This window comes from Molothrus aeneus, chromosome 6 (assembly GCF_037042795.1).
Source record: "Molothrus aeneus isolate 106 chromosome 6, BPBGC_Maene_1.0, whole genome shotgun sequence".
NCBI classification, from domain to species: Eukaryota; Metazoa; Chordata; class Aves; order Passeriformes; family Icteridae; genus Molothrus; species Molothrus aeneus.
This window is the reverse complement of record NC_089651.1, coordinates 9,914,217-9,925,600: the sequence shown is the minus strand read 5'-3', so window position 1 is coordinate 9,925,600 and position 11,384 is coordinate 9,914,217. Positions and strand designations below refer to the sequence as shown.

The window sequence follows — 11,384 nt, the reverse complement described above, 5'->3', positions numbered from 1 at the left end:
GTTTGCTCTGGTTGAGGGGTCACAGTCCCCGTGAGAGGTCACTTGTCCTGGCTCTTGTTTGCTCCAGTTTGGTGATGGTGGATGAGGATGGCTGTTCATTTCCTGCTCTAGGCAGGGTCACCTGAACCACAGAGTGACCCAACCTAACATCACACACGCTGTCAAACTGAAAATTCTATCCTGATTCACAGGAAACTTAAAAAGAGAGAAAAATGCCATGGAAAAGACTCAAAGGTGAACTCCAGGGAAAAGACTAGATGTTTCTGACAAATCTATTCCCTCTACTTTGCATCTTAAAGGTCTGCCAGGTTGCATTCTATGTGTTCCAAGGCAGTAGGAGCTGGTTTTCTGTCTCTCAGTGGTGTCTCTCAGAAGTGCCCTTGGTGGGTTTGCCAGCAGCACCAGCTCCTGAGGGGCATTGGTCCTCATTCTCCCGTGGAGGGAGGTGACAGGGCTCCCACAGTCGGTGGCAGGTGGTGAGTGTTACTTCCTGGCTGTTTCCTGGGAAAGTTATTCCTCTTAACACAGGGCTGAGCAGGCCAAGGGGGCAGCAGTGCAGTGCCATAGAGGATGAGGAGCTGGTAGCCACAGTGTGCAGCTCTTCCAGAAGGAACCATGCTTACAACGAAATCCAAGCAGGAACTGAGGCAGGATGGGAACAGAAATTATCTGTGATACTCCTGGGAAAGAAAGAACAGGCAACTCCTTCCATTCCCATAGCAAAATGCTCACTCCTGCTTTCCAAAGTAATACTTGAGTGTTGGGAATGGTTTCTGCTCACAGTTAAATGCTGATTGCCCATTGTCTAGAACTTGGAGACAATTAGTTAATTGAGAAGACAGTCTTGATTGAGCCCACAATAACACAGCTCATTTACAGGGTTTCTTGCCTCCTGCATTCAGATGCAGCAAAAGCAGCTCTGAAGCAGCACCTCTGAAAAGCCCATGGTGCCCTGGTACCTGGGGCAGCTGTGCTCCAACCCATCATGTGACAGCTCAGAAATGCACAATACAGTCGTGGGAATTGAGTCTGTTTGCTAGTGAGAAATTGAGCACTTGCTATTTTTAGTCAAAGGAATGCTCTAGACATCCCTTTTCCGTTCTGCTTCCAAGCAAATTCCCTCCTGGAAAGCAACAATTCTGTACAAAATCATTACCTGGAAGACTGTAATTTTCTGCAGTATTCTTTTTCTCCCCTCCGAGCCTCAGTGACGATCATCACCTGTCCCACTGGCCACTGTGGCTGTCGCTGCATGCAGGTTCACCTAAAGGTATGAAGGACATTTTCCTGAGGCTGGAAATGGTTCCTGGCAGGAATTGTGTGGCTTCACAGGAAATTCTGGAGCACTAGCAATAACATTATGGTGCCTTTGTAAGACCTCTGTTAAACATGAGTGAAATCAGGTTTTGGGTTTAAAATTATCAAGGATAAGGGGAAAGGAGATTGCATAGGTAGATTCACCCTCACCTGGCATATGGACATCTGGAAATGAGCCTGGTACCCTTGTCTGATATGTGGACATCTGGGAAATTAGCTTAACAGCCTTTTTTCCCCCCAGGCCCATGTCCATGTTACCTTACAGCCCTGTAATACCACCCCGGAAGCCAGAAGATTAGAAATTACACTTATTATCCCTGCTTACATCAAACAGCAAGTGTTTAAGAAGAAGCTACACTTGGCAGTTCCACTGGGAAGAGGATTCAAGCTGCATCCAATGGCCCTCACCTATAACACCTTACTACAAGGACTTGGGGAGCCCCTTCCTTCAGCTGCCAGCTCTCCTCATCCTCCCCTCATCCCCAACAAAGACAGCAGACCAGAGGCAGAAATAGATCTTTAATGAACTATACAAAAAATGACCCAGTGGTTCCTCCTGCGCAGAGGGCTCAGCAGAAGAGGTGCAAGACTTTGCGGAAGAAGTTCCTGAACTCGGCATTGAACACGGTGTAAATGATGGGGTTGAGAGCACTGTTGACGTAGCCCAGCCAAGTGACAGTGCTGGTGACTTGAGGGGGGATGGAGCAGGACTTGCAGAGTGCCCTGGTAATGTGCACCACAAAAAAAGGTGTCCAGCAGAAGAGGAAAGCACCTGCCAGAAGGACAATAAAGAGAGAAGGTGATATGAATGTTCAAAAGGGTTTAATCTAACAAAGTCTTAGACAAAAAAGACAGACACAGCTTGGGCACTCAGGGAAAAGGCAGTAGTTGTGCTGACATGTGGAGCTGGGCTTATGCCTAGACAAAAATTGGGATGTTATTCCTGTCCTAAACATTGATAAAAAGTCTTAAGTTAGTCTCGCTTTGGCTTTGAATGTAAGATATTGGGAGTCACGGGTTTGCCTTGGAGGGAGGTTGCGTTATAGACAATGCATGTGTTCTTTCCCAAGGGTGGTGGGTTTTGGCACTGCTCTGGATTCACCCAGGTCCTGCCAGTCTGAGTGCTGTGATGTGACAAGGTGGCACATTTCCCACTCTCCCCAGCCATCCCTGACATCCACTCACCGACAACGACGGGCAGCACCCGCATGGCCTTGCGCTCCCGGCCGTTGATCTTGGCCCGCTTGCGCCCGTGCCCTGGATGCGGGTACCTGAGGTGTGGGTAGGACACAGTCTGGATCCCACTGTTCATCCCACACTCCCCAGGGAGGCCAGCACGGGCATAGGGGCTGCACTCCAGCAGCCCCAGCCGGGTCTGCTCTCTCTCCATCAAGGTTGGGGGGTGATACAGCTTCCTGTTGGCTCCGTAGATGCAACCTCTCAGCTTGGCCTTCCGGGCTTCTTCCCAGCGCTTGAGTCCTTGGAACATGCCACAGTACAGAACCAGCATGACAGGGCATGGGATGAAGAAGGAGCAGATGGAGGAATACACGATGTAGTTGTCATCCTCCAGTTGGCACAAGCTGGGGTCCCGGTCTGGGACATTGTTGAGGCCAAATATGACTGGGGATGCCACAGCAAAGGCGAATATCCAGGTGGTGGATATAAGGATCAGCTGCCGCAGGTCAATCTGCCGCCGGTTGTAGTTGAGTGGGATTTGAACAGCGATGAACCTGCCAACACAGCCCTGGGTGAGTCAGTCCTGGTGTGGTGGCATTGTGATAATGTAACCAAGGGACCCCAAACTCCTTGCCACTGTCCTTTCCCCCCCATTAATTTACTTTACTAACAGCCGAGGCCTGGGCTACAGCCACAACAGCCAAGGGACAGCTCTGGATCATCACACAACGAGTTTATCTTGGCCACCACCAATGGGACACAAACCTGATGGTGGAGGATGTTAGGGCAGAACAGCCTCCTTAGGGGAGGGCAGAATCCTCCCTGCCTGGGACACTGGCAAGGGGCTATGGAAGCAGTGTGCTGCCCAGACACAGCCAGAGCAGGAAGCCACTCACCGATCCACGCTGATAGCACACAGGTTGAAGATGGAGGCCGTGCACAGCATCACGTCCATGGTCATCAGGGCATCGCACAGCACCGTGCTGAGGGACCACACTCCTCCCTGGAACTGAAAAGATCCCTGGGGTCAGCAGATGCTGTGTCCTTTAAAATGACAGGAACACGGCCATGCCTGGGTGCCTCAGCCACTCATGTTTGCTCCAAACAAGCAGCCCAAAGCTGAGTGCTCCTCCCATAGCACGATGCTCCCAGTGCAGCAGCAGCACATGGGAATCAGCCCCACACAGAGCCCACAGCCTGCTCAGGGCTTGTGATTCTGGCCTGTCTGGAGAACTGAGCCCTCAGACCATCAGTACAGCCAAGTGAGTCATGCTGGGCAGAGAAGTGGACACAGGATTTGCACTGCCTTGGATGAGGTCATGTACCCCCAAACTCCTCAAACCCCCAATTCAAGACCCCAAGATCTTCCCAACAAAGCAATATTGGCTGCACAGCATCCTGAGCTCAGTCCCCAAGCAAGCAGGAGACAGAGCACAAAGCTCCTCTTCCACTTCTGTGTCTCAGCCGCTCCAAACCCCTGTGTGCAGATGATGTGAACAGTTTCTCTGTGTTACACAACTGTTCCATCCTGGCAGGCCAAGCACAAGTCCAGCCTCTGGAGACCAGGTCCAGGCAGTGAGTAACAACCCCTGATTCTCTCCCCACGGTCTTAGGCACCAGGGCAGAGCAGCAGGGACCGGTGTTGGTGCTCTGAACCACCTGGAAGTGTTGACTCTGCCATTCTTGGTGATTTTCAGCTTGGTCATGTCTCAGCCAGACAGCACAAGCTCTGCACAGCCCATAGCACAGGACAGGCAGCAGGACAGACAGAAGGTCAGCAATGGCTGATGCTCATACAATCAAAAACTACTTACAACGCTTTGTTCCAATCAAGTGCTTGTCTCAACCAGGTACAAACCCAGCTTGTTCTTTTAACATTAAAGCACTTTTTAGGCTGATAAAGAAATAGGTCACCTCGATCCCATTCCTGTGCCATTATTCCCATGAGCTCCTTGAGCAGAGGCAGAGACCTATCAGTTTGCTTGCACCTGCACAGGTAAGCCAGGTAGCTCAATAGGCTGTCACCACAAGGTAGCAGGGAATTTTTCCTCAGAGTTTGAGACTGTGAGGAGAATTCCTTTGGGTCCCTCTGCAGACATAGGTTAAAAACCCAATAAAATGTACAAACAAGTATGATTTTAGCTGGAAAAAAAAAGTGTTCAGTAGCAATGGTCCCTTGTCATGTCTGATTCAAACACTTAATTTTGATGTTGCAAAATACCAAACACTATCTGTACTTTCTATATGTTTTTATTAAAATATATATTATAGATATTACTATGGTATACATATTGCTGCAAGTAATATATTTAATTTTCTATGTATGTTTATCTACAGATAATGTGCATCACCTACTATATATAATTTATTATATATTTTTATCTATAGAATTGTGCTGCATAAAAATTATATATATATATATATATATATATATATATATATAAACCAGGGACCTTTTTCTCTATAGCAATAGTCAGCCAGTGCTCATAGAGTCTAACGTTGCTGCCCTTTAATGTTGCAGGTTTCAGGAAGCAGGTATGGATTTGTTCCTGTACTGGTGCTAAACAACAGGTTCTGGTTTCATTCATCCCAGCACACAGTAGAGCCACGTGGGGAACACACTCCACAGAATGCTTGGAAGGTGCTGAACCCCAGGCCCTGCCAGCCACAGGGCAGGCAGCTCTGCAGGGATTAATATCAGCCAGTAATGATGTCAAGCACAGGATTATGATTAGAGAAGCTGTAAAGCCAAAGGAGTCTCTGAAGTAACTGTTTTGCTATTTTTGTACAGCATCTCCTTGAGATACCTCCGGGGGAGCTCTGGAGTCAGACCTGTGTGCTTCAGTCAGCCTATTTTCTAGCACAATGCAGACACTCCAAACTGAATTTGGGACCTGAATCATTAAAAGCCAAATTTCTGCCAAGCTCACTGGGATCTTGACAGGTTCAGTTGAGCTTATGAGAGAGAAAAATTTGATTTTGGCCTGCAGTTTTCCAAATCTATTTGTGATTTGAGGGAGCAAATTGATTCTGAAAAGGACAAAGGCTCTTGGTCTGCAGCACCATTGGATCATGTGAGATTAAAGTTGGGCACTTGGAAAATGCTATAAACCCTTTCCTTTACCCATCAACCCCCAAGACTGGGCTTTGGAGGAGGTGCTAGGAGAGAACTTCCCATTCTGTGGTGTTTGTCACCTGCCCACCTTGGCAAAACGTGCCAAGGACCCCTCTGATGGGAGAGTAACTTTGGATAAGAGGCTTTGCTGGGCCATGTGATTAAGGAGTACCTAATTCCAGGAGGCTGCAGCAGATTAGCCCATCAAGGTACACAGTGTAAAGATTTAGAGATCACAAACAGCTCAAGCTTCCTTTAAGTGCTTCAGAGCAACTGAACCTACAGCAGCTCTTTGGGTTCTCCACTTTTCCAGAATACAATGCAGAAGTTTTTATAGGATGCTGGATGGCAGGAGACAGACTTGGCTTCTCAAACACCCTTGCAGCTGCCTTCCTAGTCAGCCCATTCTGGTATCCTTATTGCTCAGCACAGCTGATTTGTAAGGAAAACTGCCTTCTAAACCAGCCTGATGCCAGAAAAGCTCCTGAGGGCAGGAGCCAGGACAAAGCCAAAGGTTTTAGTTCTATTTTCTCTGATACCAGCCCTTGTCTCACTCCTGCCACATGCAGGGAACAGCAGGAGCCTGAAAGGGAATTAGGAGATGCCCATCTGGACTTTGAACAAGTATCTGCCTCAGTGCAGCCATGGCTCTAAGACATGGCATGGAGTGAGAAGGCTGTGACACGAGTTGGAAGAGAAACAGTCCTTGCCAGTGGGAAAAGTCCAGCATCAGAGCCAAAGAATTGTTTCCGTGTCCACCAGAAACTGACTTGGGGCTTTTTGTCATGAGTTGTGACAACTGTCACAGTCCCCAGAATACACAATGCAGCCTGCAAGGGGAGAGGAAGAAGAGGGAGTGGGACATAAGACAGAGATGCCTCATGTCTGCTTTGATGTTGTTTCTTAAATCATTGAGGTCACGGTTTTTCAGAGATTGTGAAACAGTCTCATCATCCGTCTGAGACATTATGAGGGCCAAGAATTCCAAGGCACCTCTCCCAATTACTGGTATCTGAAAAAAAAAACCCTAGGCACTGCTTTGTAACTGCTGGCCTGTCTCACCTCCCTGGTACTTTGTGTGGCTCAGACATCAGCCAGGCCCAGAATAACATCTATTTCCACTAAAACTGTAACATTCTAGGAAAGACTAATCCAAATCCTGCTGCAAACAAGCTGACATGCATTCACAGAGAGCCAGGGGAAATTTGGAGAGGGTAGAGGTCTGGCCTCTTATTAGAAGAGCTGCATCACAGGCACACAGAAAAAACTGCAAGAAAATATATGTTTTGATACCAAGCCAGTGACACCCTGAACGTTTTGGGCAGAACCCATCACCCTCAGCAAGATAAGAAGATAGCTCATGAGGTTTTTACTGGCTGCTCCATCATCATGACTGCTGGGAGCACTCATCTTCCCTGACCTGGAGAAGGAGCCAGGTAAGCATGCAAATCTGCTCAAACTGTTTCCTCTTTTCCGTAATCACTTACTCAGGTCTTAGTGGCAAAGATGTTTACATAACCAACACCCTCAGCTCCTGCCAGCAGCTTCCTGGCTCAGGCCTGCTCCACAGTTCTGCTGCTCGGCAGGGATTAGCAGAGAGCTGATCACAGGAGCAGCAGGTACAGGTACAGGTGTGCTCCACAGCACAGTCCACGTGTGGAGCTTGTCCTGGTGCCTGCCATAATTGCTGGGATGCCTCCACTTGATGAGGACTGTATAAACTCCTGCAAGTATCCCAGAGTCCTTGGGACTCCTGCCATTTTCACAGTCTCTGGGAAGAGGAAGCTTGCCTCACAAGGCAGGCCTGTGGAGCCATGCAGCTCCCTCCCAAAGCCACCCAGAGCCAAGTGATATCCTGCAGTAACTCCATAGCTCTGCTTCCTCAGGTAACCCCTGTTTCGCTGCTACCAATGCTCCAGGGACTCTCTGGGATCTTCTCATGGCCTCTCTTCACATGAAAGCAGAACTCTGCTCCTCAGGAATAACAATTAATGCCTAAGAGTGCTCCAGGTCATCTCCTTCCCCCTTGTTTCCCATCATCCCCGCCTTTCTGGCACTGGATTGATTGCTGACACTGGAAAGCACCTGACACACTCATCAGAAAGCCAAGGCTGGCAGAAGAGCAGTGCAACTTCCCCATGGAAGTTACCATTACCTCTCCCCATCATACTGCTAAGACCTCAGATTCCCAAGCAGGCAGGAAGGTAAGTGCCTTCTGCCCACCAGGGCAGGCAGCTGTGTGGTAATTACAACTGGAAACATTGGAACATGTCTTTGTTCCATATTTGGATGAGTCCAGTGGAAGGAGAGTATGTGTCCATAATTGCTGCCAGTGTCTGAAATGAGCTTTCTTAACAACCAGAACTAAAAGCCAAGATCAAGGACTCTCCCACTGTGCTCCAGCTTCAGTGAACAGCAGCAGAGGATCACCCACATCCCACAGGGAGGAATCCCATCCCCACTGGGGCTTGGAGGAGATCTGTTCTTTGTGAGAATGTCAGATGTCACCTCAAAAGTTAAGTCCCTCCTGCTGTCTTCTACAGCTCTGACTTGGAGGAATGTTTCCAAAACTGGAACACAAGATGCCACCTCACAGGAAAACAGCACAAGGTGAGCAAATTTCTGCTGAATGAAAAAATGCTCAGTTTATTGTTCTGTTCCTGCTAAAAAGCAAAAATCCACTGCCTCAGCTAGTTTTTGAGTTTTCCAATAGGCCCTCAGAGTCTACCTTTACTGTATCAGGAGTTGTACTAAAGTTTAAAACGACAAAACTAAAACCCCACACCAAGAATGAAGATTGAGGTGAACATTCAGGACTGTCCAGTCCATATTTTCAGTGCCCACCATGTTTGGTACAGAGTGCAAGCTGAAACCGAACTAATTTTAAAGAGCAATCACTACACCCTGCATCTTGCATCCCAACATCTAATTCTGAGTTTTGCCTCCAAGAAAAAAAAACAAAACAAAACCAAACAAACAAAAAAACAAAGAAAAGAAACAGTAAAAATTCTGTCCTCTGGCATGGATTCAGTGGTTACACTCCCTTTTGCTTATTTCAGAACAAAATGAGCTGGAAATCCTGCACCGGTGTACAGGAGACAATTAAAATGAAAATGGGCATCTGGAGTCTCTGAGCCCACAGAGAAGCTTCCAGGCATGGAATGGGAACTGCTGCAACACTAGAGCTGGAGTTGCTCTACACATCAAAGCCTCACTGCCTGCTCAAGGCTCTCCCTCTCTCTCCCTCTCTCTCTGTACCTGTTCAGCACTTCCCTCACCTGCTCCATGCATTCCCTCTGAGCGGCAGGAGTGCAAATCCTGGTGCCTGTGCTGTTTTGTGCCTCTGAATGCCTGCCTGGCTGCAGGAGCTGCAGAGGATCGGAGGGAAAGACTTCTGTCATATAGCACCTTCATTCCCCATGTTTAATATCCTGGGAGCAGAGACATGGAAGAATTCCCTCACAGAATTGATGTTTATGAACAGCCATGGAAGTGAACGTACCAAGTGTCACCACAAGCTGGACAGTACCAGTTTTTAAAGCTCATACAGATATGAACACCTGTTACCTGAGAATCCAGAACTTGTGGAATGTCTGTGGTATTCAAGAAATACTCCTGCCCCACTGGAAGCATTTTCAGAGGTACCCCAGAATATGTTAACCTGTATTTTATATATTCCAGCAAAACTCCCACCTGCAGGCAAAAGGAAACCACTCTGGTGTTGGTGACTGCCCATAGAGAGACCTGGGGACTGAAGGAGAGTTGTCGAGAGACAACGGAAAGAGGAAGGAAGAAAAGGGATCCCAATTAGCAAAAAGTAGCTGAGAAGAATGATGAAGAATGTGCCTTTCTAACCACAGCAAAAAAGAAGTAATGAGGGAAAAGCAAATCCACAAAAGCCAAGAGCACAGTGGAAAAAGAGGGGACCTAATGCTCCAGTTCTTCCTTGGTTCTTCTCACGGGTCCCCAGATGAACCTGCTGCTCCACAATACCTGTCTCCAGAGAGGTCACAGTGTCCTGCAAAATCCTAGGATGAGGTAGAGACCATTCTAAGCTCTAATCTGCAGCCTGCCTTGCTTAGGGGAGTACACGCCTGCACAGTCAGGGCCTGCTGAGCCATGGGGTGCTCTTCATGGCTTGTGAAAGAGGACAAGAGGGGAGATGCTATTCCACAGCTGGGAAGAAGATTTACACTACCAGCTACCACCAGGATGGGTAGAAAAACCTGCAATTTGGCCCAGTGGATGCTTTCATCCTCTTGAGCAAGGAAGAGCCACCAGCTGGTACTAACAGGTTCTAAAACATCCCTCTGCAAGCACAATGGTTTATTTGTCCCTGGCAGTAAATGTTACAGAGAGAACAACTCAGCCTCAGGAGTGCCTGTTCTTTCCTTCAGCTGTCACAGTCTTGGGGGTGAACAGGTTTTGGGAGTGAACAGCAACTCTGCCCCATGTCCCTGAGCTGGCTCTCCACAACCGCCATTGCTTGCTGGGTCAGGCCTGTGTCAAGCAACAACCTACCAACCAAAGCCACCTTGGTGCAGGGTGACCAAATCCCATCCAGCCCCCAGAAAAGACAGCTTCTCCTTCTCAGCCAACATGGAAAGTTATTTCCTGGCTAAAGATGCTAAAGATCTCCCTTTATCACCAAGGCTCACTTTATGCCAAACAGAACACAGCACCTGTCTCTTCCTATCATTTGCTGACGGCAGCCTGGACAGCGTGCAAGCCGAGGGACAGCGTGCAAGCCGAGGGACAGCACCCCGGTGCGCCTCCGCTCGGGGCATCTCCACTCGGCGCGGTTCGGACGGGGATCCCAGGAGCTCGCACGGAGCCGGCCCCGCTCCCCGCCGCCCGCGGTCCCGCAGCGCTGTGCGATGCCGTGACGCTCGCAGGTAAGAGCCGGGGGGTCTGACCGCCACATCCCGGGGGGCAGGGCAGTCCCGGGGGGGGAAGCACTCCCGGGCCGGCGGGGTGGCGGTGGGGAGCAAGCCCAGAGAGCGGCTTGGACCCTCACTACTTGATCTCTTGCCTCCCCGCTGCCTCGTAACCTGCAGGCTCGGCGGGCACGCAAGCCCCAGCCCGCCGTTCCCCGGTGTCCCCGGGCTGTCTCACCTCGGAGTAGACGTAGAGGGGCAGGACGAGGAGGGCGAGCAGCAGATCGGCCACGGCGAGGCTGACGATGAAGTAGTTGGTGGTGGTCTTGAGCGCCCGCTCCGTGCAGACGCTCAGACAGACGAGCCCGTTGCCGCCGACGATGAGGAGGATGAGGAGGATGCCGAGCACCAGGGCGGCGATGCTGTGGCCGGGTACGGCGGGCGGGGGTCCGGCGGTGCCGTTGCCCATGGCCCCGCGGCGCTGCCCCCGCAGCCCCGCGCACGGAGCCGGGCCGGCAGCCGGGAGCTGCCCGCCGAGCCGCGGGAGGAGCCTCCGCCGCCGCCCCGCCCGGCCCCGGTCTCGGCCCCGCGGGGACAACTGGGTCACCAAGCGGCTTAAGGGGTGGCGGGGGGGGCAGGCTCCCGGGGTCCCGGCTCCCGGTGTCCCGGTGTCCCGAGCGCTGCAGAGGTCTCGCTGCGTTCTCACGTGGTCTTGCTGCGTTCTCACACGGGGCTGTTCTCTTAAGCAATGTTAAAGAATTGGAATTAGTACAGGTCGGGTGAATAACTGGGAAGTTTTATTCCGATGTGTGTGTAGAATCTGGTAATGTTTAGGAGTTTGTAATTAAACTGAGTAAAGATCCATAGAGAGATCCATAGAGACACAGTCCATAATC

General features: G+C 50.0%; 1 protein-coding gene across 1 annotated transcript; it reads right to left on the bottom strand.

The window, feature by feature from the left end:
- Positions 1–1,822: 1,822 nt before the first annotated feature.
- Positions 1,823–10,957, bottom strand: DRD4 (dopamine receptor D4). The gene is made up of 4 exons (XM_066552312.1): positions 10,727–10,957; positions 3,393–3,505; positions 2,503–3,050; positions 1,823–2,089 (listed from the first exon to the last, which is right to left on the bottom strand). The coding sequence occupies exons 1-4, from the start codon at positions 10,955–10,957 to the stop codon at positions 1,887–1,889; spliced, it is 1,095 nt and encodes a 364-aa protein (XP_066408409.1). The 3' UTR covers positions 1,823–1,886.
- Between the last annotated feature and the right edge of the window lie 427 nt (positions 10,958–11,384).

What these genes read in the sequence shown, in the direction of transcription:
- DRD4 (XM_066552312.1), bottom strand. Translation starts at nt 10,957, where the DNA reads ATGGGCAACGGCACCGCCGGACCCCCGCCCGCCGTACCCGGCCACAGC. An exon ending in CCCTCTACGTCTACTCCGAG is followed by an intron (nt 3,506 to 10,726) that starts GTGAGACAGCCC and finishes GGATCTTTTCAG; the next exon opens with TTCCAGGGAGGAGTGTGGTC. An exon ending in GGTGCTGCCCGTCGTTGTCG is followed by an intron (nt 2,090 to 2,502) that starts GTGAGTGGATGT and finishes TCCTTCTGGCAG; the next exon opens with GTGCTTTCCTCTTCTGCTGG.